This window comes from Phalacrocorax aristotelis, chromosome 3 (genome assembly GCF_949628215.1).
Source record: "Phalacrocorax aristotelis chromosome 3, bGulAri2.1, whole genome shotgun sequence".
In the NCBI taxonomy this organism is placed as follows: domain Eukaryota; kingdom Metazoa; phylum Chordata; class Aves; order Suliformes; family Phalacrocoracidae; genus Phalacrocorax; species Phalacrocorax aristotelis.
The window spans coordinates 71,267,298-71,292,602 of NC_134278.1; the positions used below are offsets into that span (position 1 = coordinate 71,267,298).

At 46.0% G+C, this 25,305-nt stretch overlaps 2 protein-coding genes across 5 annotated transcripts in view; both read left to right on the plus strand.

The window, feature by feature from the left end:
• Positions 1 to 2,505, plus strand: part of RMND1 (required for meiotic nuclear division 1 homolog) — a 22,157-nt gene extending 19,652 nt beyond the window's left edge. For all 4 annotated transcript variants that reach the window (XM_075087927.1, XM_075087928.1, XM_075087930.1 and 1 more), the window contains 3 exons: positions 1,023 to 1,143; positions 1,927 to 2,043; positions 2,286 to 2,505. In XM_075087927.1, coding sequence (XP_074944028.1) covers positions 1,023 to 1,143; positions 1,927 to 2,043; positions 2,286 to 2,318 — 271 coding nt within the window. In that variant the 3' untranslated portion in view covers positions 2,319 to 2,505. The remainder of the gene's footprint in view (positions 1 to 1,022; positions 1,144 to 1,926; positions 2,044 to 2,285) is intronic.
• A 9,108-nt stretch (positions 2,506 to 11,613) lies between these two features.
• On the plus strand, positions 11,614 to 19,681 carry ZBTB2 (zinc finger and BTB domain containing 2). The gene is made up of 3 exons (XM_075087926.1): positions 11,614 to 11,754; positions 15,867 to 16,050; positions 18,035 to 19,681. The coding sequence occupies exons 2-3, from the start codon at positions 15,878 to 15,880 to the stop codon at positions 19,395 to 19,397; spliced, it is 1,536 nt and encodes a 511-aa protein (XP_074944027.1). The 5' UTR covers positions 11,614 to 11,754; positions 15,867 to 15,877; the 3' UTR covers positions 19,398 to 19,681.
• Positions 19,682 to 25,305: the final 5,624 nt, after the last annotated feature.

Here is a 25,305-nt window from a genome sequence, read left to right on the forward strand (position 1 = left end):
GAGACTGTGTGTGCAGTTATGTTAGTCAGAGGACCCACTGGCTCACCATCTCACCACTGGCATCTCTGCTATAGACAGGCATTAAGCAGCATACTGTAAATGGCCAAATTCCACACCCGTTTCCCTCCCTAGGTCCAGCAATACATGTCTTATAACCAATATAATAGATACTAGAGTACACAGAGGATACCAGGAGGAAGCACAGGCGTAGGTAGAACTGTTAACTACAGCCTGGAGTTAATAAAACTTCTCTGCAAGCTCTGTTCTTCCCTCGACTTACTCGGAAATGACTGCTACACTGTAAGACTTTAGTGGGGTTTTTTCCCTCTCAAGTGAGATTCGGCCGTTGGGAACACAGAGCATCACACATTCTTTTACAAAAAAAAACTCAATCAGTGAAGAAAGATAAATTAAAAAACCAATTCCTATTTTAAACATTGGATTTTATATCCCTACTTGAAGGACTGTTCAGTAATGAACAATGATGTTCTAAGTGTCCAAAGATTTATGTGAGCAGCAGGTTGAAGGTGAGAGATTTTTAGCTCTTAGCCTTTATAATGTTGAGACAATAGCCTGGTTCTGAAAGGTGTCCTGTGCTCACAGAGCCAGCATGCAGTACCAGTCACACTTAAAGAGTTCCAAGATATAAACAAGCTGTTAAGGAGCTCCGCAGTAACTTCAATTCATGTACTACTTCAGCTTCAGCGAGCTACTAGCAGAGTAAGGACTTCTCTGCAGATATCAAAAGTTAAGGGAGGTGACAGGTTGAGGGAGCAATGTTGACAGCAGGCAAGTAATTTATGTTCAAAACTGTTACATGGTACAGTATTCTCAGCAAAGTTTCAGGGCATGTGATCAATTTGAGACAATCACTACAACTGTGTTTTCATTATGAGATTCTTTTCATATTTTAGTTAAAAATCAGAGAAAAACTTTCCTGTTTCTTCTAACTGCTATGTAAATATTTGCTCCCATGTTCATCAAAAGGAAGTTTGAACTACTGTAGTACCCATTCTTTTTAGACACCGTATAAATCTGAGTTCAGACCTGCTAATAACACCTGACTTCTACTGGGATAGAGAAAAACTGGAAGAGCTTTATGACAAGACTTGCCAGTTTCTCAACATTAATCGCAGAGTTAAGGTAGGTGTCTTACTGTTACAAGAATTTTCCACTCTCAGATCAGCTGTCTTTGGCTCAGCAGGGTTACAGACTGTTCCATGAATGTCTATTTTAATTGTAGAAACTGAATAAAGAATAGGATCCTAAACACCATCGCCTTTTCCATATGTTCGTAACCCACTCACATCTTTTACCCAGTTTAGGTTAACAACCCTGCCTCACATGAATGGATTGTGTATTTCCTGAGCCACTAAATTAGGCTTTAAATAGTAATAAGAAGAGGAGATTTAATTCTTGTTCCGAAATGTGTGCAAGAAAACAAGTTAAAAAACTGAGATGTGACGCAGTCCTCTTACTGACATGATCATCAGGTCAGTTCATTGAAGGGCAACATAATGCTCACTGCTGAAACCAGAATAAGAAGCACAAAAACCACCTCTTCCGGTGGTACAGCAACCTTAAATTTTACTTAGTTACTTTCGAGGCATTTCCTGTAAGCTGCATCTTCTTTTGCTTGTGCCTGTTTTCATGAGTAGGTGTCACCCAGAAGCAGTTTAATACCTGCAGACAGATATCTAAATTTCTATTATTTTTGTGAACCTACCGAAATAACAGACTCATTTTTATTGAAACTTCTGTTGCTTGTGCATGTGCCTCACAGAACCTTCTGTTCTACTCTTCCACAGAAGAGTGTTAACACCTTTCTAGTTCTCTTCAGTGAGCCCTTCTGTGGATTGTGTTCCTTTAGTGATCTCATTCCACTTACGGAATCCACATTTGCCATATATTTGGGATCTCTTGCAGGTAATGAATGAAAAGCTTCAGCACTGCATGGAGCTGACAGACCTCATGAGAAATCACCTGAACGAAAAGCACGCTCTACGCCTCGAGTGGATGATAGTCATACTCATCACCATAGAGGTTGGTGGGGTTTTTCCACTATCATACTGAAAGTGTAATCAGTGCAATTTATATGCTTCATAACTTGAGAATCAAGATTATTTTATTAATGTACTCTAAAGGCAGTTGGTCTTCAGTTCTTTGCAAATGTTTGAATTGCAGCTATAGTTGTTTTTCAGATTATGTCCTTTACAATGTAAGCTGTTTTAAGGATTATTAAATCGAATAAAAAAAATCATATCAATGTGTTTGCTATTCCACAGGTTCTGTTTGAACTTGCAAGGGTAGTTTTCTGACGACAGAATAAACTCTGAAGAAAACTGACAAAACCATGAAGACTGTATGGCCCAGAAACTTCCTGTCTATCATACGTTTCTGGAAAACAGTGGAACTGTGTCTCCTTATAAATATGTACATCATCTACTCAAATAAAAAAAAAGTCAGTCTGTGAATGTTATTGCTAGTACAGCAGTTGGGAATGTTAGAGAAGTCTTAATCTGTGGATGTGCTAGTTTAAAGCTGAGATACTAATGATGCATTTGTAGGGTACACTTTCTAGTGAGGAGGCCCGGACATTTAGGACTGATGCAGGGAGAGATCTAGCTTTGTTTCCTTAATAAGCAAGGACAGAAGGATGGACGCCTTCTGCGCTGACTGTATTCATTTGATGGAGGATTCTACTGCCGTGTCCCCTTGACAGTTAAAAAGGCGCTGGGGGCTTAGCTACTTTGTGCATTTCTGACTGATGATGAAGTCTTCCCTCATTTTCCCCAGCTCCTTGGGCGGCTGTGACACTGTACCAAGCTTGGAAACAGCACTACTCTCTCTTCTTCTTGAGTTACCTGGCATGATTTTAATATACCTGGCAGGTACACCTAATGTTATGTTCTGCCTCATCACAAAAAGGTATTCACATACTTGTATGGGAATACACTTATTTAGAAGGCATCTATGTGAAAGAGGAACTAGCTGACCTTTATCTCAGGTCAGAGGAAGCTGTAGCACAATGAGAAACTAAAGTTCCCCAAATTTCTCTTATTACTAGACTGTCCACCTTATCCTATTCCCTGATTCTTACCAGTACAAGTTGAAAGGAATGAATTAGCGTAGGGTAAGATGTCTCAACTATCCTCTAAGGCAAAAGTTTCTTTTGTTTTTAAATCTATTCATAGTCCACGGGTCTGTAGATTGCTATCTCCAGAATGTTATCACTTACTCTTGTGAGAGGATGAGAAGGTTTTCCCCCAGCAACTTCTCTTTCTAAACCTGTTTTCAGGAACTACAACACAGGAACATAACCTAAGAATTTTGTTAAAAGCTCCTGAAGGATCATTAACAAGCCACGATGACTAAATTCAGGCTAGAAGTGAGATTACATTTGTAGTAGCTTACTGTTCTCTCTTTACCTGAAAACAGTATTTGAGTGTTATATTAGACTCCTGATGAATATATCCAACACATACATGGGGAAGAGAATAGAGTCAGGCAGAGCTAAGAAAAAACATCTGACTACAAACCCATCCTTCTGCCATAAGTTGTGTTACGAGTGCCTCAGGAGCCTCTTGAGAAGATGCAGCAGCTGTTAAGAGTAGGCTTTCTCCTCAGAGCCGGTCATACCTGGAGGTCTTGGTCCTGGAACAGCTCAGCTACTGCTGCTCTGAACTGCTGAGGTGGTCTGAACCGTCAGTCCCACTCAGGGAAGTGAGCCGGTCAGCACAAGGGCTTGGTGACAAAGTCTTACAGTACACTGCGGAACAGCTCCTCAGCACCAATCTCCTGACTTACAGGGGGTTATTACAGAAATAGTACATTAGATCCTTTGTGCAATAGAAAAGCCTACCAAGCACTGCTTTATCCCAGTAACAGAATTAGGTTACATTTTAATTGTACTTTTTCTAGCTAACATTTTTCACACCTTCAGACAAAGAGGCTTTTCCTGCCCACACCCCTCCCCCATGAGAGTGTAATACTTAGGCTCAAGAATGTAAGTTCCCATTCGTCTCACATTTAATGTTTCAGTATCTCAATTAAATTGCTAAAATGCAAATTTGCAGGCCAACTGCATCTATCAGGGAAAGTGGTTTTAACAAAGTCATCTGAGAACTCCTAGATGCCCTGTAAAAGCATAAAGTGTCTAGGCTTGATTATCTCAAGTGTTTTGTCTTGGCACTGTAAGAGTTACCAAGTTAAACATGTCAAAACAAGAGAAGCACCTTTCTATCAGCACATAAAATAGCCAGTTAAAAAAAAAAATCCAACTCTCCTCTTCCTGCCAAGCTCCCAACCCCATTTACTGTGTTGAGCAGCTGTCAACAGTTTTGCTGCTTCAGTTAGGCTTTAACTGTCCATTAAAACTTTGTATCCATCTTTTCCACAATACCCAGTGGCAGCTGCATCCAAGTATGAGGGTTTTTTTTTCCTAACAACTAACTGTACAATCTCTTACAAAGCCAGCGTACTGTCACTGCATTACACAAAGAACCAAGACCAAGCTGGGGAGTTGAGTGCGTCAAGAACGTAACCTGAGCTTTCACAGCTCAGCATGCACAGAGCGCTGAGCCCTCAGGAAACTTCCCATCTGCAATTGTCGTTTCTGCTTGAACCTGGAGACCTCATGGGGACCCCGTGCAAGTGCACACGTGGCCTGACCAGGAGGAAGTTTTATGGCAGAGGCAAGAGGAGAATCCCATCCAGAACTAAGACAAAACTGCCTTAGCTGTGAGAGCACGCTGCCTTCCGTCTGCCCCATCCACCACACGCCTTCATAGTGTAACTGAAAAGAACCATCTTCCTACGCAGTTTGTGCAGTTCGGGTCTTCACCAAAATGGGTCTATTCTAACCAGTAAGGGTTGCCTGGGGCAAGGGGGAAATTAAGATGCAATAGCATGAAATACAGAATACAAAAGGAAAACCAGACCAGAATCCTGGTATATCCAGAACTCTCAAATTTTAACCTTTTGAACAAAATGAAGACTGAATGGCAAAATTCTGTTTATCTGGAACCTTGTTAGGCCACCGTTTATAAGAATCCCAACTGTGCAGACTGCTTCTGTCTGTGCTTTCTTCCATCAGATGAGGTAACGGACAACTTGGAGATGATTTTCTTTGGCAGGTCTGCTAGAAAGTTGTCATAAGACTGGGCTATTTGTAAAACAGCAAAGAATGCTGAGAGTTGGGACTCCCACTTCCCAGTCCCAGTTTTGTGAGGTACAAGCTCTGCTGGCTGGATGAGCAAGTGCAGGTACATGCCACCTTCCTGGAGAAATGTGTCTTTCTGCAAAAATAACCTATATTCAGTCCAGCCAGCACATACCAGCTTCTAAGAGAAGGATGACATTCTCACCAACTTAAAGCACCTGCCTGAAACACAAATACAAGAACACTAAGACATGTAAGAAAGAGTCCCTCTTCCCCGATTCTACCTTAGTCCTAGGAACGGAACAAACTTCAGCTCCAAGTTTCTTAAGGGGAAAAAAAGACAGATACTTTGTGCCCACCCAAATGAGTTTATTTACTGATAGCTAAGTAACAAAGTTGCCTTGTAAAGGAATGTACCAGACATCAAGACAAAGCACAGACAGATGTCCTTCCTAGTGATAATGGTTGAGGGGAATGTCTCCCCTTTATGGACCCTTCATGCATAGGCCAGTTTAGACACTGCCAAAGGCACTGGTGAACTGAGCTTGCCAGTTTACTTTTCTCACTTTCCCTAGACCATCAAGATACCGTCCAAGGAAAGTCTATGGGCTGGAAACTACCAATCTCTGAGTACTACCTTCCTTCCACGGATGGCACTGAACATCTGCCGAGAGACTCATTATCCTTGCCTACAGACTGATTTATCATACCAGTGTGACAACTACCAAAAAGAAATGCAGAGTCCGAGGTACTCGGGTACAGTAAGTGATAGGCACAGGGTTTAAAAACCAAAACTACTGCCCAACACACTTGTTGTCTTGGGGAAAAAAAAAAAAGAAAGCTTAACTATCCATCTTAACTATCTTGGAGGGGGGAAAAGTGTCTTGAAAGGTATATAGCCCCTGCTGAGAAAAGGGATTTTTAAAGGACTAATTCTTTACAATCAGCAGGAAAGCAAAAGTCTTTGTTAGCCTTAGAAAATCATTCTGCCATAGCTATACGCTGTGAGGTAGCCTTTTCCTCCTGATACCCCAAGTGCCTGCCAGAGACATACTTCTTGACATTACCTGTGTACTCTGTACTACACATGAAACCCAGGTGGCTGAATCTCAGAAAATGAAGCAATTCCAACAGCTTGGGGTCCTCCAAAGTTTTTGACAGAGTAAGAGTTGGACAGACCCAGTCACACTGGGGAAACAGAACAAAAAATCCCCTCTCCTCGCACACGCAGCATGACAACCACCCCCACTTCTGAGTCTTTAAACAAGCTTTATTAAGCAAACCTAAAACAAGGGCAAGAATTTTTTCCATGACTCTGTTTTGAGCCGTTGAAGGCATTGCAGCTACAGCTAATATCACTGTTTGTCTCTGTTAGTGCTCAGTCATTTGCCCATTTCTGTCTGTCTTCAAGCTCCAACCATTCAAGAAATACATTTTCCAAACTAATGAAATACGACTACTAAATGATGGTAACCACCAATTACTATTGCCCCTGAAGTGCTTTTTAACACTTTCCTACGTAAGCTTGAGTCAATGCTGACAAATGCTCTTCGAACTGTTCAAAACTGTTTATTAAGCACCTCATGAGCTTAGTCACCATTTAGATGGTGTTACACAGTAATGTGAACGTGGTATCAATGCTGTTTCACTGAGAGCATCTTTCTCTACAGAACACCTCAGCTGCATGGGCTTTAAAAACGCACTCACTACACTTGCCGTCTGAATCCTTTTTTCTAAGGAAAACAAAACACACAGGTACATATATTAGTGTAACTAAATTTATAGTCATGCTCCGTTAAAAACATCACTCCAGCCAAGAATGCATAGTCATGTTTGAATTTTTCCAGTTAAAAGTGGGCAGGGCCCATGCAACAGGCTAATCTGGGACCAAGGCAAAGCCAGAAAGCAGAGGGCTAATCTGCACTGCAGGAGCTGTGTCAGTTCGGTTACACCAACAACTCCTGACGGAGATGAGACTCAAACAAGAAAAAGTCTATACATACAGTTAAACCATTTCCTTAGATGACATACATTATACTAGCAAAAGGTTTATCATTCGTTTTTCCCCTAGTCTAAATTGCAGCTACTCGCTAGCTGTTGATAGAACTTTGTTCGCTAGGTGTAGAAACAATTCCTCATTAACATACTGATACCAGCAAACCAGCTTAGCCTACAGAATGACAATTCTTCATTTTTTCACCTTATACAGTGTACACAAAAAGTGGTTTACACACCACAGTACTCCACCTCTAGGACAGCCAGACCTCCTCACAACAAAAATGTGAAAGCTCAGATCTGCTTGGGGGCTGACCACTCACGGATGTACCCTGACAGCCTCCCTGTGGCAAGGAACCCAAGGCAAGAAAAAGCAGAGCCGTTCCACAACTACTGCTGTACCCGTACGTCAGGGTTTTTCTTGGGGATCACTTTTACGTGCTTCATGCTTCCAATGCTCTGTGAAAGAGGAGTGAGATTTGGACCAAGTATGTGAAAAACTCTAGCAGGGAGGGAGGATATCCCTGGATGAAAGGGTTGGAGACTATCCGAGGTACAACATTTACTCATCTAGCAAGAAGCTACTGCAGCTGTCATGCTTCCCACCGAGCCTTCTCACCAACATAAATCAGAAGTGGAAGCGTTAGAAATGGCAGCTGTGCTAATAAAATGGATTTACAGCATTGATACAAACTCATGTTTTGCTACAGTAGTACCAGCGTGGAAGCAGTGCCCCACACCTTCAGGGAAGGGTTCCCGCCCGTTGCCTGGGACACATGCTCCCAGCTCCCCATGGCTTCGGCAGAGCCAGCAACGGTCCTGCGGGAGCAGGTTGGCAGTGCCACAGACAGTAGTGAGCGGAAAGCTCTTCAGGGCAGGGACTCTGCTCTCTCATTTTTCAAAAATGCTGAGAAGTTTGAAAACTCACTGAAAATCCCAGCAGTTTGAGCCTCATTAACATCTCCACAGCTGTTAAGGTTTTGACTAAAATGATAAAATCTAGATAAAACCATAGACAGAATCTGTCCATTCCAGATACTAGCTGAACTCTACCAAAAACACATGCTTACAGGACTTGAGTCTGGATCAAGCTCCTCCTACTGCTCAAGTGAATTTTTACTCAGATTAGCAGACACCTTCGTCATCCTATTAACACTTAAATCATCAGCAGTATGCTTATTTACAATGCAAAATATGATCTTACCAGACAAAATTCTGGCTTTAATCTGGGTACGTGCAGACCAACGTGAAACCAAAAACCTAGGGGCTGATCCTATTGCCAACAGCAACACAACTCAGAATGCTCTCAGGTGTGCAGCAATATCTGAATCAGTCTGGACAGTCCTGTCAAAAAGTGGTAAAACTAGGAAGGGAGTCCTAAACAAGGACCTCAAGAAACTGGTGCAGGAGAAAATCAGCATATGAAAACTGGAAGCACAATAATACCACTTAATGAGACAAGGATAAATTTTAATTACAATTTCAGCTTCATGGATTGTGACTATGTTAAAAAAAATATACCTCAAAAGACAAGATGGAAGTAAAATTTTTGATTCACATCTTAAGTCAGGTGTCCACAATGCAACAGGTGAACTGCTTATCGCTCCCTGCAACACAGAAGACATGTCTCAGGTGGAAGCATCGAAGGTGTGAAGTTCAGCAGCATAAAACTCAATACAGAAATCTTTCTACAGATTTCAATGGACCTTGTATCAGACAGGACACTTTTAAATTAAGAATTGCATTATTTCTAGATTAAAGTATTGCAGTCCAAGCAAAGGTGCTTTAAAGCTAAATTATGAAGTATTAATAAAAAAGCATAACTAAATTAATTTTTGTCCAGTTTCAGAGATAGCACGGAGGAGAATCCCACACCAATGCCGATGCAAAAGTACTCAAGTGCAACATCGAAGAGAAAAAACAGGCCACAAAGCCTGCCAGATATCTGCCAGAAATAAACCAGTTTTCCTAAGTAGCCTGCTCAATTTAATTAAAAATTATATCGCTTTCACCATCTTCCACAAGAATGAGACAGATCATCTGCTACTAAGCAACTTAAGTTCAAACGTCCATCTACTCTCTTTACTTTGTATTCAGTTTGCAGAGCTGAAATGCCAGTGAAATGCACAGGGAAAAAATTTGCCAAGTAGACCGGTTAAATACACTCTATAAACATGCGCTCACATGGCAGAACTCAGAGAGCTGTTAAAAATGCACCCCTTGTAGTTCAGCACATCACGGGTACCCAAAGTGGGTCCCAAAGATGCAGTTCTGTTCAGCTGCTTTATTCAAAATACCGCACCTGCTGCAAACAGACTATCAGCTTTCAGCTCCCCTAACATTACAAAGATGTTGGGTTTTGAGGTTGGATTATTTTTTTTTAAGGACTTAACTAGTTAGTTTTCAACTGCAGCTTTACTTGGATAAATAAATGAATATTCATGAGCTATACAGTGCAAACGGACTCAAGCTGTGTCTATCGAGACTTCCATTGACTTCAGCAGAGTTAGACTCACATAAAACTGGTCCGAGCCTTGATCAGTTTAGATCCTGTAAAAATAACAACAGCCTGGGATGACTACAATCATCTGTTGAATTAACCAGACAAGATATGAGACGACTCCTCCCTCTCTCAGCACGCTTGCTGCTGTCAAGACTCTACATTAAAAAGGTTTGGACCTTTTTCCCCCAGCACATCTTATTTAATGGCTGTGGAAACATCAACCCCAGCTACAGCTAGCCCCCTACACGACTGCTTAGGTAAGTACCTTAAGATGGTAATAATCATCTGGACCTAATTCAAATAATTGACACTGTAGTACGTGCCATTCCTAAGGAACAACAGAAAGCACACTTAAGGATAAGAGCAGGCTGCAGGGGCAGGGGGTACAAAGGAACCCTCTTTAACTATCGCTGGTCAAATATCTTCCTACAAGATTTTCAACAACAAAGTTTCTCTCCAAAAACGGTTTTGTCCGTGCCACGGCTCCGGTTAGCAGATGTCACCTTACAACAAGGTACAGATCCAGACCGTGCCTGGACCGATACTCTGACAGAGAAATCACACTCGAGCCTAATGCAGGGCTCACCCTTCCATTACTTCAGGGATTCCCGGCCTCTTGCCGACAACAGCCTCCCTGCCCCGTGCTAACAACCCTGAGTTAATTGCTTTTGCAAGACTGACAATTTTTTCCATGTATTGCAGCATCCATCGGTGCATTTATTTGTGCCGTTCTATAAGCATCCACAAATTCTATAGCATGCCTTAGATTTGGATAAAAGGCTGCCTGGCTACAGCTGCCTTCACCCCGCACTCCACCACAACCTAATCTGCCTTTGCACAAAGTTGCAGATTTGATTTTTAGGGAAGACTGCTGTGTGTGTCGTCCCCCTCTTAAAAAGCCGAGTTAAAAACATCCAGTTCAAATAGCTTGCCCACCTGAACAGACGAAAAGCAAACCTAAGCTTTCCACGTTTGTTCCCTAAATCACTCTTTTTGTCAAGCGACCTCGCGACCTCCCGACAGCTCAACCGAAGCGCACCCCGGAGGTCTCCACCGAGGCCGTCCCTCCGAGCCCCCGCGCCCAGCGGCGGGGCCCGGCCGCCGCCCCTGCCCGGCGCGCCGAACGGAGACCTTCCCGTAAACGACGCCTGGAGAGAAGCCAGGGGACGCGGCGCAGGGCACCGGCTGGCAAAGTTCATGCCCGAGAGCCAGCAACACGGCGGGGCACCGCGCTCCGCTCCCACAGCCGCCGGTTTGCCCGTCTCGCCCGTCCCCGGTGGCTCGGCGGGGAGCGGGGGGACGCACCTGCGCCCGCCACTTCTCCCTGGGCGGGGGGAGGCCGGGGGACACCCGGGGGAACCCCCCGCCCGCCGCCCCGAGCCTCCCCCGGCCGCCAAGCGCCGCCCGCCGGGAGCCGCCGGCTGCCCCCCGTCGACGCGCGGCCTCTGCCGCCGCGGTGAAGCCGTCAGGGCGCCGGGGAGGCGGCAGCAGCGGCGAGGGAGCGCAGCGCAGCGCCGCCCCGTCCCGTCCCCGCAAGCTGCTGCAGCCCCGCGCCGGGCCCGCCAACGAGCCGGCAGCGGCCCAGCCCGTTATTCCTCAGCCCGGGGAACGGGGGGCGCTGGCAGCGGCGGGGCCGCCCCCGGCGAGAGCGGCGCTGGGCTGGAGAGGTGGGGGTGCACCGGCCCCCACCCCCGGGAGTTTTAAAGGGGCAGCGCGCCCGCCGCAAGCCCCGCACCCCGCTCAGCCGGCCAGGAGGAGGAGGAGGGCGGCGGCGACGGGGCCGGTCCCGCCGGTGCGGCCCGCGCTGGGCGCAGCGGGCGGGGGAGGGAGGGGCGGGCGGGGGCTGGGTGGCTCCTGCTGCTGCTGCTGCCGCCGCCACAGCGCTCGCCGCCTCCCCTCCCCCCCGGCGGGGGCTCCTCGCTGCAGCCTCTGTGCTCCGCTCTCGGTCATGTGACCCTAACGTAACCGGACAGGAAAAGCCGCCGCCGCCGCCGCCGCCGCGCTGACTCCGTTGTTGCTGCTGCTGCTGCTGCTGGGCGCGGAGACGGCGGCGGCCCGAGCGGCACCAGGCGCCTCGGCGGCCCGCGCCCCCCAGGTGAGTACCGGCCGCGCCGCGCCGCGCCCCGCGGGGAGAGCCCACCGCCACCCGCACGTGCGCCCGGCCCCGCCGCACCGGCCGCGGCCCGGGCTGAGGGGGTGGCGAGCGGGCGCGGCGGGGCCTGCTCGGCCCTACCTCCTCATTGTGTGCGAGGGGCGCCCGGCCGCGCCGCGGCGGGCCGAGGGGGGCGAGGAGGAGGAGGAGGGCCGCGCCTGGCGCCGCCGGGGCCGCCTGGCCTCCTGACAAACCCCCGCCGGGCCAGGCCGGGCCGGGCGGCTCCATCCGGGACACAGCCCGGGGGGGGATGGGCCCGCGCCGAGGGGAGGGGAGGGAAGGGCCGGGAGGGTGGGCCGCGCCGGGGGTGGGGGGGGGGGGAGGGGACCGGGGGTGCGGGGGAGGGAGGGGGTGGGAGGAGGGGGGGCGGCCGGTGTCGCTCGGCCTGACCGGTTGGGGCCCGCGCGCCCGCCCTCCCTACCGCCCGCGGCGGGGCGGCCCCCCCCCTCCGGCGGCATCCGGCGCAGGGAAGGGCGGGGGAGGAGGGCGCCGCGCGGAGCGGGAGGGGGCGGCCCCGCCTGTCTCTCCTCGGCAGGGCTGGGCGGCCCCGGCGGCGGCGGCGGTTCCCGTCTCGCGCGCCCTGGCGGCTCCGCTCGCGCTGCGTCTCGCGCCGTCTCCGTCCGTCCGTGCGCGCGTGGCGTGCACGGGGGGGGGGGAAGAGGGAGGAGGAGGGGGGAGAGAAGGGGGGAGGAGAGGCGGGCGGAGAAAGGAGAGGAGGGGCGGGGCACAGCCAGTGAGAGCGGCGCGCGGCCACCCGGCCTTCCGTCCCGGCGGCCAATGGGAGGGCGCCGCCACCTGTGCCACAGGGGCCGAGCGTGACTGCAGGGGGGAGGGGGAGGGGGAGGGGGACGGGGACGGGCGGCAGGCCACGCCCTCGGCCACGCCCCCCACGCCGCCGCCGCGAACGGCGCCCCGCTGAGCGCGCTACGGCGCCGGCAGGCGGCGGGAGCGCCACAGCGGCGCGCACTCTTTCCCCCCACCTCCGCCTCCGCTGCCGGTGCGCGCGCGCGGGCGGGCCCGTCGCGGCGGGCGGGGCCGTCCCGGGCCCCAGCGCCGGTCTCCCGATGCCGCGCGCCCATCGGGATGCGGTGGGGGGTGGGGCAGCCGGGTAGCCCGCAGCCCCCAGCGGCTGCCGTCGCTCCGCGGGAGCGGGGACTGCCAGGCGTTGGGGCGTGTCTGTGAGGGGCTGGGGTGGGGTCGGGCCGGGCCGGCTCCCCGCGCCGCTGTGGTGGGCCGGGGGTCTGGTGTCCGCGGAGGCGCGTGGGGGCGGGCCCGGGAGTGGCGGGCCGTGCTGGAGCCGGGCCAACAGCTGCTTCCCGTCAACACGGCCGGCCTCCCCAGCCCGGGCCGCTCCCGGCGCGGCCCTCGCCTCCTTCCCTCCGCTCCCGGCCCCCCGCTCCTCTCGTGCGCCCGCCCGGTGTCGGCCCTTCCTCAGGCTCACACGTGGCTTGTGCCCGCCGCTTTTCCCTCCGTGGTCTCAGAAATAAACGTACGTTTTCCAAAAGGACTCGGCCTCGCGTGGTTTTTCTCCCACCGTCGGGCAAACTAGGTGATTTCAGACGTTGTGATAAAGCTGAGCCGGGCCGGCCTGTCTCCCGTATGACGGGGGGACCGTCGGCCACAGGGTTTCAGGGCACGAGACGTATTTTGCGAGGCTGTTGAATCGGCCAGCACTAACATACGGCCTTGCCGGTGTTTATCATCATTTTATGTAGCTAAGGGTAAAACTCCTGAAGGTACCCACACCTATAACGTACCCCTTTATATATAAAGAGAGACAAAGTGCTGTCCATACTCTTTGGCTCTGCCGTATGAATTCCTTAGAGTGTAATTATTCTAGTGCTTTCAGTTGAAAGCATTTAAATATCTTTTACACGCACACCAAAACTTAGCATCGCGCACGTGTATGAACACTGTGTCATTTTGTGAAAAGATTAATTCAGGTCTCTGATGAAGGGCAAGAGCCTCAACTGCCACGGTGACTGCTGTTGGAAAAGGGTGAAACGATAAGCTGAATAAACTTAGGATGGTAATAACTAGAAGGAATGCCTTTCGGGCTTAGAGTTCCCTCACATCGGTGGTTTGCTCTGCTGTCCAAGTACAAGCGAGACTCAACACTGATGATTTAAAAAAATGTGGTGTGCACAGAATAGTCTAAATTGAAGCTACCATAAAAAAAAAGAGTGGCATGTTTTCCATAAGGTCACGAAGTCTACCTGCGCGGAGCATCTTGCAGGATTAAATAATGATGAACATGATTTTTGCTACTGCTGACAGCAAGTATTCCCTCTTTTGGAGAGAGGGGGAGGATTTTAGCATGTTGTGCCTACAAACATAATTATCCAAACAGTAATTTCGGGAGGGGAGGGTGGACCTGAAAAGAGTTGGAACCCGGGTTTGTTTTTTTTCTTTTGTTAACTGTAAGAAAATAATCAACTGTACCTTAAATTGTATTTCTTTCTTTGCCCTTACACCCCTGACTCAAAGGAGTTCTGGTTGTATGTGAATGCAAAGGAACGCATTTGGTCAGCCTGGTTATTGCTTTAAATATGAGGGCAAGTAGAAATACTTGTTTCTCCAATGACTAAACGCATTGGCATATGAGGAATACGCTTTTATTCTCCTTCCCCAAAAGCCACACTCCTACTGTGTAGAAGAAACAAGCTGTTTGTACCTTACCTGAGATTTTGATAAGTGTTAAATTTGGAGGGAAAAAAAACAAGACTTTTTATAAATCTGCTGCTTTCGATCCACTTCTCCAGGTTTCACCCTCTCTTCTGTTCAGACAGCATCTGCACTGTTCTGGGCATAATGTGCCCAGGTATTTTGTTGATGTCTCTTGCTGTTTTACATGGTTACATACAAACCTACATTACTTAATGCTTTCACTTTTTCTGCCCAAAGCTCTATTTGTTTTGGTTACATTTATATCCATGTGTTGATCTTCCTAGCCATATATTCCATCCATCCAACTGTATGCAGCTGCCCTAATTCATTTCCCTGGCTACTTTTCCCCAGAGTAATCAATTCTTTCTTCCAAGGCTGCCCCCGAATCCTTGAGAAAAAGTTTATAGCTCTTGGGTTGTTCTTTGAGGGTGGCCTCCAGCGGCTGGTACAAGGAAGCGCAGGGAGGGTGGGGGGCTGTGGAAGCCCTGGTTTAGAGGGGCTCAGGTTGGTGCCGTGTTCCACCGTCAGTTATCCTGCCTTGCACCAGGAGCCGGGAATGGATGCAGCCGCACCTCTCACCCCTTGGGTTTCTTGATTTGCTAGGCGAGCACAAGGCACTCCGGCACATAGGCTCCTCACAAAATGTTGTTGTAGCTGATCTCAATAAATAACCCAACAGTTGTTGAGTGAAAAGATTAGCCCCTCCTGTTCTGATAGTCCAGAGGGCTTGCCAATACCTGGAACAAATTCATTGTTTCAGCCTGGGAAGACTCCAGTATGTATCTGGTATTTCCCAGGAGAGGGCATAACCATCAGAAATGCTTGATTTTAATGTTGGGTTTGGATTCAGTTGGATGGACACATACTTTTAACCTGAATTTTCACTATCTCTATATATCTTTTCTGTAAAAGTTATCTAATTTGTCTTCTATTGGGTTCTGCTCCTGTTTCTCCCACTCACTGAGGTGAGGGTGGCTGATACCAGAAGGGAGATATATTTTTCCTGTTTGAACAGACAAGTGGTAGCCAAAATACTTCACTCTTCCCATTAAAGATAGATGCTTTTACTACTTATTAATATTTCTTCCTCTCCTTTAGCTCTTTACATTTCTGTATCCAAGTCCTCCCCCATGCCTTTTCAGAACTCTTTAGTCTTGGCTCTGCTTTGCCTTCAAGCCTCGGCAAACCACTTGCACCTTTGTGAATCGCATTTCCCATCATGAAATCCTTGCCTACATGTAAGGTATCATTTATACAGTAGGTTGGGATTAAGGGGTGTTACTAAAGCGTGATATACGGGTATGAGGTAAAATATCTGTTAAGAGACATCTACTGTTGCATCTGTGCATCTACTGTTAAGTTTTACATGGAAGTCATTTGCTTTTCAGAGTGTTAAAAAATGGATTTGGCCAACCATGGACTTATTCTGCTGCAGCAACTAAACGCTCAGAGAGAGTTTGGTTTCCTGTGTGACTGCACAGTTGCCATTGGTGATGTCTACTTCAAGGCACACAAATCAGTCCTTGCTTCTTTCTCCAACTACTTCAAGATGTTGTTTGTTCATCAAACCAGGTAATTATAAAAAGGTTCACTGTTTAAATGTTGTTCAGTTAGCTAAGCTAAGGAGGTCTAGCAACATTTTGAAACCTGAAAATGTTCTTTTTTCTTCTTGCTATGATATAAGGAATATAAAATCTAGTCTTATCTGCAAACTAGAATCTCAGTTTAAAATGTGTTAAAGCTGAACTGTGATTCATTAACATGGATGTTATCATTTAGCACAAGTTCTTTATCCTTAAAAAAGGCATAGAATTCCTAGAATTGAATATTTAAAGGATCCTGTCTTCACTCTTGCACGTCCCTTCACTATCCTCCACTCTGTCTTGGCGCTATTCTTGACATTTCCATAACATTATGTACAACCCAATAAGTATTTGCTGGGAGATTTTGAGAAGTGGACTTATAAAAGAGGTTAATATGTTTCTTTTTTTTTTTTTAACAATTTACCAGAGTCAGTTAAATAATAAAATACTACGTAGTGGTGGAAAATAAGGGAGCTTGTGTTGTTTGTGTTTCTTCCTGGGTTGTTGTTTTTTTTTTGACAGCAGCCTTACATGGAGGGCATTGAAAAGATACTGAAAGTGTAAGAGTGTTTTAGAGATTTTTTGGTCTTTCCTTTCTCCCAATTATTTGAACTATCTCAAAAAGTTTATGTTAAGTGAGTGAAACTCTTAACTCTTTGGCTAAGAGTTCTTAGCCGAAAATAAACATCAATGACGTTAAGTGCATTTGCACTTCTGAGACAGGACTGCAGGCAGATGTATCGGTCTTGATGCTCCATCAAGATCCACAGGCATCTCTGGAAGACAGCATTGCAAAGTTTACTTTTGAGTAATATATGAGAATTGAAAAGCAGTCAGAGGAGAAAGCTCAAGAAGGATGAACCTCAAGAAATGGGAGAACTGGCTATAATTTCCTCCTCAGCTTGGTAGCCTACTGTGGTTAGAGCGTTCAGACCACAGCATGCAGTCGTCTGTTTCTGGATTTCTGTCTTCTATTTAATATTTGTTTAATAAAAGAGCTACAAATAACTCTGAAAAACTATTAGAATCCCTGATTCTCTCCTGTTAGCTAACTGGCCTAACCCAGATGTTCCTGATTTTCTTTTTCTGTGAACCTTGCCCCTCTCTCTGCACAGAGGTCCAGCTTCAGCAGGAGGAGTGGTGGGTGTTTCAGTCAGAGTATCTTAAAGGGTGATGCACAGGGCATGCTCTCAGCTGGAGGATGGTGTTGGTTTCAGTCCTGTTAGACTGAAGAGGGCATCACAGCCAAAGCGACTCTCTTTGACTGCTCCAACCAAGGGACTGTTGGGTTGACCAGGCGTGCCACTGCTGCTTCTGTTTCTTCCTCCCTATTCGAGGAAAGAAGCTGCTGTTCTGCTTTGTAAGGAGCCTGGCCACCACAGGTTAGATGTGCCCAGGCTACAGCTGTTGCATCAGATCACACCCTGTCCTGCATGGTTTCTGGATCATAATGATCGTAACGGAGATAAGGTGATACCACACATTTGCAGAACTGTAGCTGTAAACACTAGTAAGAGACAGAAGCCAAACAGGCAGGTGCCAGGTGTTTCCTGGGCTAAGTACTGAGCAAAGTTTAATGGATTGTGAATTTAGAGTCCAGTGCTAGCAGGTCTTAATTTAGCTACAGACATGTTTGAATCCAACCAAAAAAAGGGGAAAATACCTTTGCAACTTACTAAATATATTAATATATCTCAACAAATCTGTAGCATAACAGCAGTTTAGAAAGGTGTAGATTGCAATGGGACAGCTTTATCTTCCAAGCCAGTTACTTTCCCAAGGGAAAAAAAGTCACCTTTCAAGTGGCCAATAAGATTAGCTCTTTTACATTAAAGCATTTCTCTATATTTCTTGAAGATTCTGTCTTTTGAATTTAAGTAGATACATCTGATTTTTATCAATGCTTGAATAACTTAGATCTGGTAAAAAATGTTTGCCTTATCTATTACTGATCATTTTGCTTCATCTTTCAGTGAATGTGTCCGTTTGAAAGCGACTGACATACAGCCAGATATCTTCAGTTATCTCTTGCATTTGATGTACACTGGGAAGATGGCACCGCAACTCATTGACCCAGTTCGGCTAGAACAGGGAATAAAGTTTCTGCATGCATATCCACTAATTCAAGAGGCCAGCCTTGCAAGTCAGGGAACTTTTTCTCACCCGGATCAAGTTTTTCCATTAGCATCTTCATTATATGGCATTCAGATTGCAGATCACCAGATAAGACATCCCACTAAGGTTACATCAGCAACTGACAAACTCGGGCGAGAACCAAGGCCACAGACATCACGGATGACCCAAGAGCAGGTTTCTGAAGGTTCACAGCTCTCACAGTTAGCTACAACTCTGCCACAAGTGACCCGGACAAACATGTCCACTTCTGACCCATTGCCATCTTCTTTATCTCCAGAATTGGTATCTGCTGCTGGTAATAATTCACCTGCAGGAGAAGAGGCCAACATGGAAGCATCATCTTCAGATGAACAGCCTGCCTCGCTCACAATAGCACATGTCAAGCCAAGCATTATGAAAAGGAACGGCAGCTTCCCAAAATACTATGCCTGCCACCTCTGCGGTCGCCGGTTCAATTTGCGAAGTAGTTTGCGTGAGCACCTGCAGATCCACACGGGAGTTCCCTTCACATCTAGCCAGCAGGGAGAAAGTAATATTTCTTTGTCTCTTTGTAACAACACAGCTGATAAAGATGCCGTGGAAGTGCCTGAAGCAGGGATGATTAGTGACAGCGAGCTGCAGCAGATCTCAGACTCCCCAATAATTGATGGGCAGCAGCAGTCAGAGACACCGCCCCCCTCTGATATTGCAGACATAGACAACTTGGAGCAGGCAGATCAAGAGAGGGAAGTAAAAAGACGGAAATACGAATGTTCCATCTGTGGTCGCAAATTTATTCAGAAAAGCCACTGGAGGGAGCACATGTACATACACACTGGCAAGCCCTTCAAGTGCAGCACTTGTGACAAAAGCTTTTGTAGGGCTAACCAGGCTGCCAGACATGTGTGCCTAAACCAGAGCATGGACACGTACACGATGGTGGACAAACAGACTCTGGAACTCTGTACTTTTGAGGAAGGCAGTCAAATGGACAACATGCTAGTACAGACCAACAAGCCCTACAAATGTAACTTGTGTGACAAAACTTTTTCAACTCCCAATGAAGTAGTCAAACATTCGTGCCAAAATCAAAACTCTGTCTTTACACTAGAAGAAGATCGCTCCATTCTGCTAGGTGGTGGGGACACAGAAGCCACAGAGACTGATAATGCAGTGTTAGCCTCCATCAAAAAGGAGCAGGAAGCAGTGTTGTTAGACTGAATGTGAAACCTATATCGATTTTTTTAAAGTTTCTTTACTCATTTTTTATGAAATCAATTTTTTCCTCCCCCCACCTCTTGCCTCACCCTTGCCATCTTTCCACCGGCCTCCTTCCCACCGGCCTCCTTCCCACCCTTTGTCTTCAGCAACCAGAACTGTACTGGCACATTAGCAAATTGGACTTTGCCTCTCCCACCAAAACAAACAAAAAGCTCTTGCATCAAACAACAATATAATTGATTTTAATACAAAGGAATGTGTGAACAAATAATCCAGCTAACTATGTTGGTAGTATTAGTTATCCAAATTTAATAGATTTTCAACAACATTTAGATCGCTTAAAAGTGTATTTAGATACAATGATGAGTGTAATGAGAAACAGAGTATCCATTTGGTAAGCAAAGATGTCCCTCGTAAAAGGCATTTCGAGAAGATCTGGCAAATTCAACAGCATGCTTTTTAGAAGTCCACCTGCCAGTTGGTTAAGGTTATAACTTAAAACCCTCAGAACTTTTCTTGATGAATGCAAAAATCTCTGTCCATTGAGTTAAAAAGTGCTGAGGGTGTTGGGTTTCTTTCAGCCTTATGTTTTCCTTCAAATATGCCTTTGGGTATCTGTTTCAGATAGCATAGAGTCAAGCAAAGTAGTTACTTAGTCAAATTCTGACTTAAGTAGCTGTAATAATAATGTGATGGCAATCTTTATATATATATATATATAAAATACTGTATATGTATAAAGATTTATATATATATATATATAGAAAGTGTTTGTGTGTATATTTGGTACAGGTAAATAAATGCACACATCCTTTTTCAGTAACTGGCCGTCTACTCTCAGATTCAGCCTGGAAGGTCTTTCAGGTGTTTGATAAAACTAGTCATTGCACAGGTTATTTTTAATCAAATTTAAAACGTCCCAAGCTGTGTGCATTTTTATTGGCCTGTTGAAGAGAAGCTGATAGGTAAGTGTTGTCACCCAAGCTACAAAGGAAACTAGAGAAGTGACGTACTAGTGAGCACTGTATCATCATTACTACAGCACATACATGTGTCGATAGCTACAGGTTTGTGTCATTCTGGATGAAAGGAGAGAGAAAAGCTTTATTGCCTTACTCAGGCAAGGAATGTCCACGATTTCATTTGGTCTAATGGCGTAAGTTAAGAGGAAGAAAAAGTGGTGCAGAGATGTTCTAGCAGCAGGGGATCATGGTTGTTTTAAAATGAATCTGTAGTGCTGGCTGGCAACTCCTGCTCTGTGAGAGTCCCGTTATTTTCGAGGCCAAGACAAAGTCTGCAAAAACTGAAAGGGTGAATTCTGTAGTTTTAGTTACTGCCGATGGTAGCACTGCATCTTTGTGTTTAAAATCAAGTTGCTGATTCTTATTATTTTATATAGATGCCCAGATTTTTTGCTGGTAGCCTAAAAACCTAAACTGACAGCAGCAATGAAGCCCACCTAGCAAATACTGGGCCAACAGAATGTGTAAGCGGACAGAACAAGTGCCCCATCGTAAATGGAGACAGTGTGTGTTTTGGGGGGAGGGGCGGGAGAGGGCAAGTCACAAACCACAGCTCTTCTCTGTGTATACGTTTAAACTGAATATCATCTTTTTGTGTATAGTTAAGTTCTCAGATTTGTAAGTTTTTATACATCATTTCATTGAATAAAAACTGAATTAAATGGGATATGCTTTACTGAGTTGAAGGTGAAAGGTTGGGTTTCGATCTTCCTGAAAGAGCTCTTACTGAATCGGTTTAAAAGCCAAGCAATGTACTCTGTGCATCAAAGTAAAACCTCCGTCATACAGGTGAACAAATAGCTCTACTAAAGCTTAAAACGGTGGATTAAGCACAAAGGGTCACTACATATTCATTTTTTCAAGTTTATTTTAACATGACAATTATTGTAAAGTTTATTGTGAGTGGTGTTGAGTTTATTATCTCTCTAGTAGAGTAATAGATCTAAAATCAATTGATTTTACTTCAAAGTATGAAAGTGTTTTGAGGTAAAAAAATTAACATCTTACAGAATTATTTTAATGTTGCCCTTTTGAAAACATTTTTAGGATCTTCATTTACCAATGCAATTCCTTTAAACGTATTTTTAATTTCATCTCACTTAAGTCTGAAATGCTCTCAGAGCAGGAAAAGAAAGAGTAAATCTTTCCTAATTCAGGGTAAGGTCAGCTTTTGAGGTAGCAGTGGTTTAGGGGATAGTCACAAGTTCATTTCCAAAATTACTACAGCTGCTACAGGTGCTGCCACCTCAGCTATTAGCTACTGCTTAGTCAGATGTGCTTTTTTTTCCTCAGAGCTCCAGCTCTGCTCCAGTGCAGAGTACAACAGTTTAGCTCAACTCCCCGGCTGGCTGGTTGTATCAGAAGGGTACACATGGGCACACCATTTTCTGCGAGGCATTCAGCAGCCCCGGGCCCTTACCTTATTCCTGCTCTCACCTCTCCGTTTCCACTGTTTGGAGAACATGATGTTTGCTCAGTTACATGTTGAATGGGCTCGAGTGAACTGATTCTGCTGAAAAACAACCAGTCTGAAAAAATTCTATTTTTCTGTCAAATCTGTTCCCTATTTTAGCTCTGCAGAGGGTTGCAGATGATTCACGGATGGTGCAAGGGCAGAAATAAACAGGGAGGAGGCTCACTGAAGCCAGTGTTGCTGCTGGCAACATGCAGGGTGAAGAGGGTGGGAAGCAGCAACTCCCACCCGGGCAGGTCCCTCACCTGGTGGGCAGTGTGGCCTCGCAAGCCGATGCACTGCCCAGAAAGAGGGGGTGGTGTAGGGCAGGGAACAAGCAGCCGGGGAAGAAGTTGGTTATGACAGCACTGCTGCTGCAAGAAACGTGAAACTGCAGGCTCAGCAGAGATACTTTCACCTGTTAATATTTATTCTTAAGAAATAACACTGTCAGGTAAAGAGAAAAAAAATCACAATAAAGAGATTATTTTTATATGTGTTCAGCTATCATCATGGTTTATTCTAAATACCCTTTGTTGTCTGAAGTGCCACAGTTTAAGTGATGTTTGAGTCATTGCCTCTCACTGCTTGAGCAGTTTTGTTCCTCTACAACGGATTAGAAACAGTATACTCTGGTTATTAACAGCTGCGTCAAGAATTTGGGTAATTACAGCACAACGATAGTTTTGTTCAAGCTTCTTTGTTAAATCCCGTCTGAATTATTATTAGAGATAACTTCAGGCTTTAAACTTTTGACTCATTCAGTCTGCTCACCTGCTGAAGTGAATTTTCTAACCAATGAAAAGACGGCAGCTTTGCAGGAACTACTGAATAATCAGCGGAAATCTGCCACCATCCGAGGCTGTGGGCTGGATCTTCAGCCCCAGCATATTTCCAAAGGAATAACTTCAAAGTTAATGACAAGACACCTCTTCCTTGACTTCAAAAGTACCAAACACCTACAAATATACCTGCTCAATGGACATAACGGATGATTATCACTTCTGATAGTGAAGATTGCGGTCCTTTGCAGTCAATCAGTACTTTTTGTCAACTTTGTAGCGAGTATCTTCTTTGTCGCTGGTCTGATAATCATTCTGCTTCTACTGGGGGAGAATTTAGTGTTAGATAGTACTGTTACAAACACTGAGTAGTTTAAACTCTTCTCCTGTTTACATTGCACAGCCTTAAATTGCTATCCTGATGTTTAGAAAATCTGCTTTCTGGCTCTTGAGCTCCAAATCCCACAGAATAATACATTCAATCACAAAAGGTTGTCAGTCACAAGAAAAAAAAATTAGATTTCTTTCTGTTTGCTTTAAATAACTTCTTTGACATTACAAAAAAAATTTACATTAATTAAGGGAAACCTGGTTAGGCAAGAGCAGGTTCTGTGGTGCCCGGTAGCATCGCAATCCCTTGCGATGCTTCTTCCCAATCTGCTTAACAGCAGGATTACCTTTTTTAGGTACTTGGCCTTTCGGAGGGTAATACAGTTCTTTAGTTATCTTCAGCCCAAGCAACTGAAGACCAAATTGATTCATTCTTAACCAAGCTAAAGTATTTTTCCTTGACTGTATTTCCACATCTTAAAAAGTCAACACAACTAGGAGAGCGTTCATTTTGGAGTTCTGTCATTGACTCTTGTTATTTATTGCTTCCTGAAAGTCAATAACTATTTCCATCTGGCAAGATCCTTCATAGCTATGAATGATCAGGGGTATTTAGGTTACTTAAAGAAAATCCATTTAACGTCCCTACTTCAACACTGTAAACATTACACTGTTAGTTAAAGCAGCATACCTTCATAATGAAATCTAGGTGAGGTACTACCAGTGGTGATAGAGGTTGGCTGTTCAAAAAGGCCAGCTGTTGTCCTACCTGAGGCAGTATGTTTCCAGCCTTTGTTTTGTTAATTTGTTTTTGTTTGTAAAATGCCTGTTGTTGTCACTGGATAATGAAATCCCACTCATACCAAAAGCAGGACAAAACGCAGAAAGAAGTCTTTTGCAGCATGCCTCATTAATGTATATTTGCCAGTTGATCCGTGATCATCTCTAGAAGAGAAACTCACAGTCCTTAAATACGGGCTTCTATCAAGCCTGCCATTAAAAAGGACATATTTTAATGAAATATAGCCAAAGCCATGAAACACACTTCCTCCTCAGTACAGCCTTGCTGCCGTGCTGTCTATGCATCCATGCTTTTGAACAGATCATGTGTGCCAAGAAGCTGAGCTCAGCATGGTCTTTCTGCAGCTGCAGAGAGCGATTGCCACTCCTTGCAGTGCCCCTCTGTTAGCCCTGCTGCCAGCAGAAGGGCTTCCTCATATTCATTTCACATCTGAAGCTTTCCTGGGACCTTAGGAAATCTACTCAGAGAAGAGAGAAGCAGAGCCACAAAACGCAAGTTAACACAAATATACACTTACTGTACTGCCCTGCAGAGTGTGGAGGAGGCATCCCGCCCTCCGGCAGCCTTCAGCACAGACACACAGCCTGCCTCTGGTCTGCTGACTCTGTCAGGCTCGGTTTTATAGCAGCCCCTACGCTTTCTAAGGGAGGTTCCTGATAAATCCAGGTTTCCTGCAATACGGTCCCTCAGTCTCTCAACCACATGGTTAAAGCATTTTCTGTTTTGTTACTACTGTATTGTCCAGCTTCAGCAGTGAATTATTTGGTGGATAGTCACAGTTCACGTGCATCTCCCAACCTCATAGGGTGATATATTCTGTAAATCAAGCTTTATTTCATGAGCTTATGAGGTAAAAATCAAACAAGGGCTCAATCCCCTTTCGATAGACTAAAGCATCAGTTCTCTAATTTATTTCTTCAACAGTTCACACATTAGCTCACAGAGTCACTAACCCACATGCTTACGAGCAAAAGAGTTGCCTGGCCAAGGATGAGGGTGCTCATATTTTCTCCTCCATCACGCTGCAGGTGCCCCTTCTCTCACCCCGGCTTCTGCTTCTATCACATGCCTTCTGCTCTGCCAGCCTCGGGGTGGCAGAGCTATAATGACAGCGCTCCTCCTAGGACTGGTGCTTTCCTCTTGCCCCTGCCAGCCAGGGAAAAGAGTCTGCATTTTCCCTTCACAGCCCACAGAAGCAGCCTTACGGCAGCACCTGAGCAGGGGCTGAGTGAGCAGCCGCTGCGGGTCTGGGCCTTCTTTCTGCTGTTGCCTTACCGTTTCCTGACCTGATTCGGGCTGAATGCAGCTAGCAGTCTGGAACTGAGCCTGCATTCTCCCTTCACAGCCCACAGAAGCAGCTTAGTATGCCGCGCATTTTATGGACATTCATTGCTGATGCGAGCTAGCGCCGTGTCATGCTTCTTCCTCTTTAACAACTGCCCAAGCTGGACGGAAGCTCACCTGGCGGGGGAGGCAGCGGCTAGAAGAAGCTGCTGCCTTTGCCACATTAATGTCTCCA

Coding starts and splice junctions, on each gene's coding strand:
- ZBTB2 (XM_075087926.1), top strand. CDS start 15,878: ATGGATTTGGCCAACCATGGACTTATTCTGCTGCAGCAACTAAACGCT. Junction 16,051..18,034: donor TTGTTTGTTCATCAAACCAG/GTAATTATAAAA, acceptor TTCATCTTTCAG/TGAATGTGTCCGTTTGAAAG.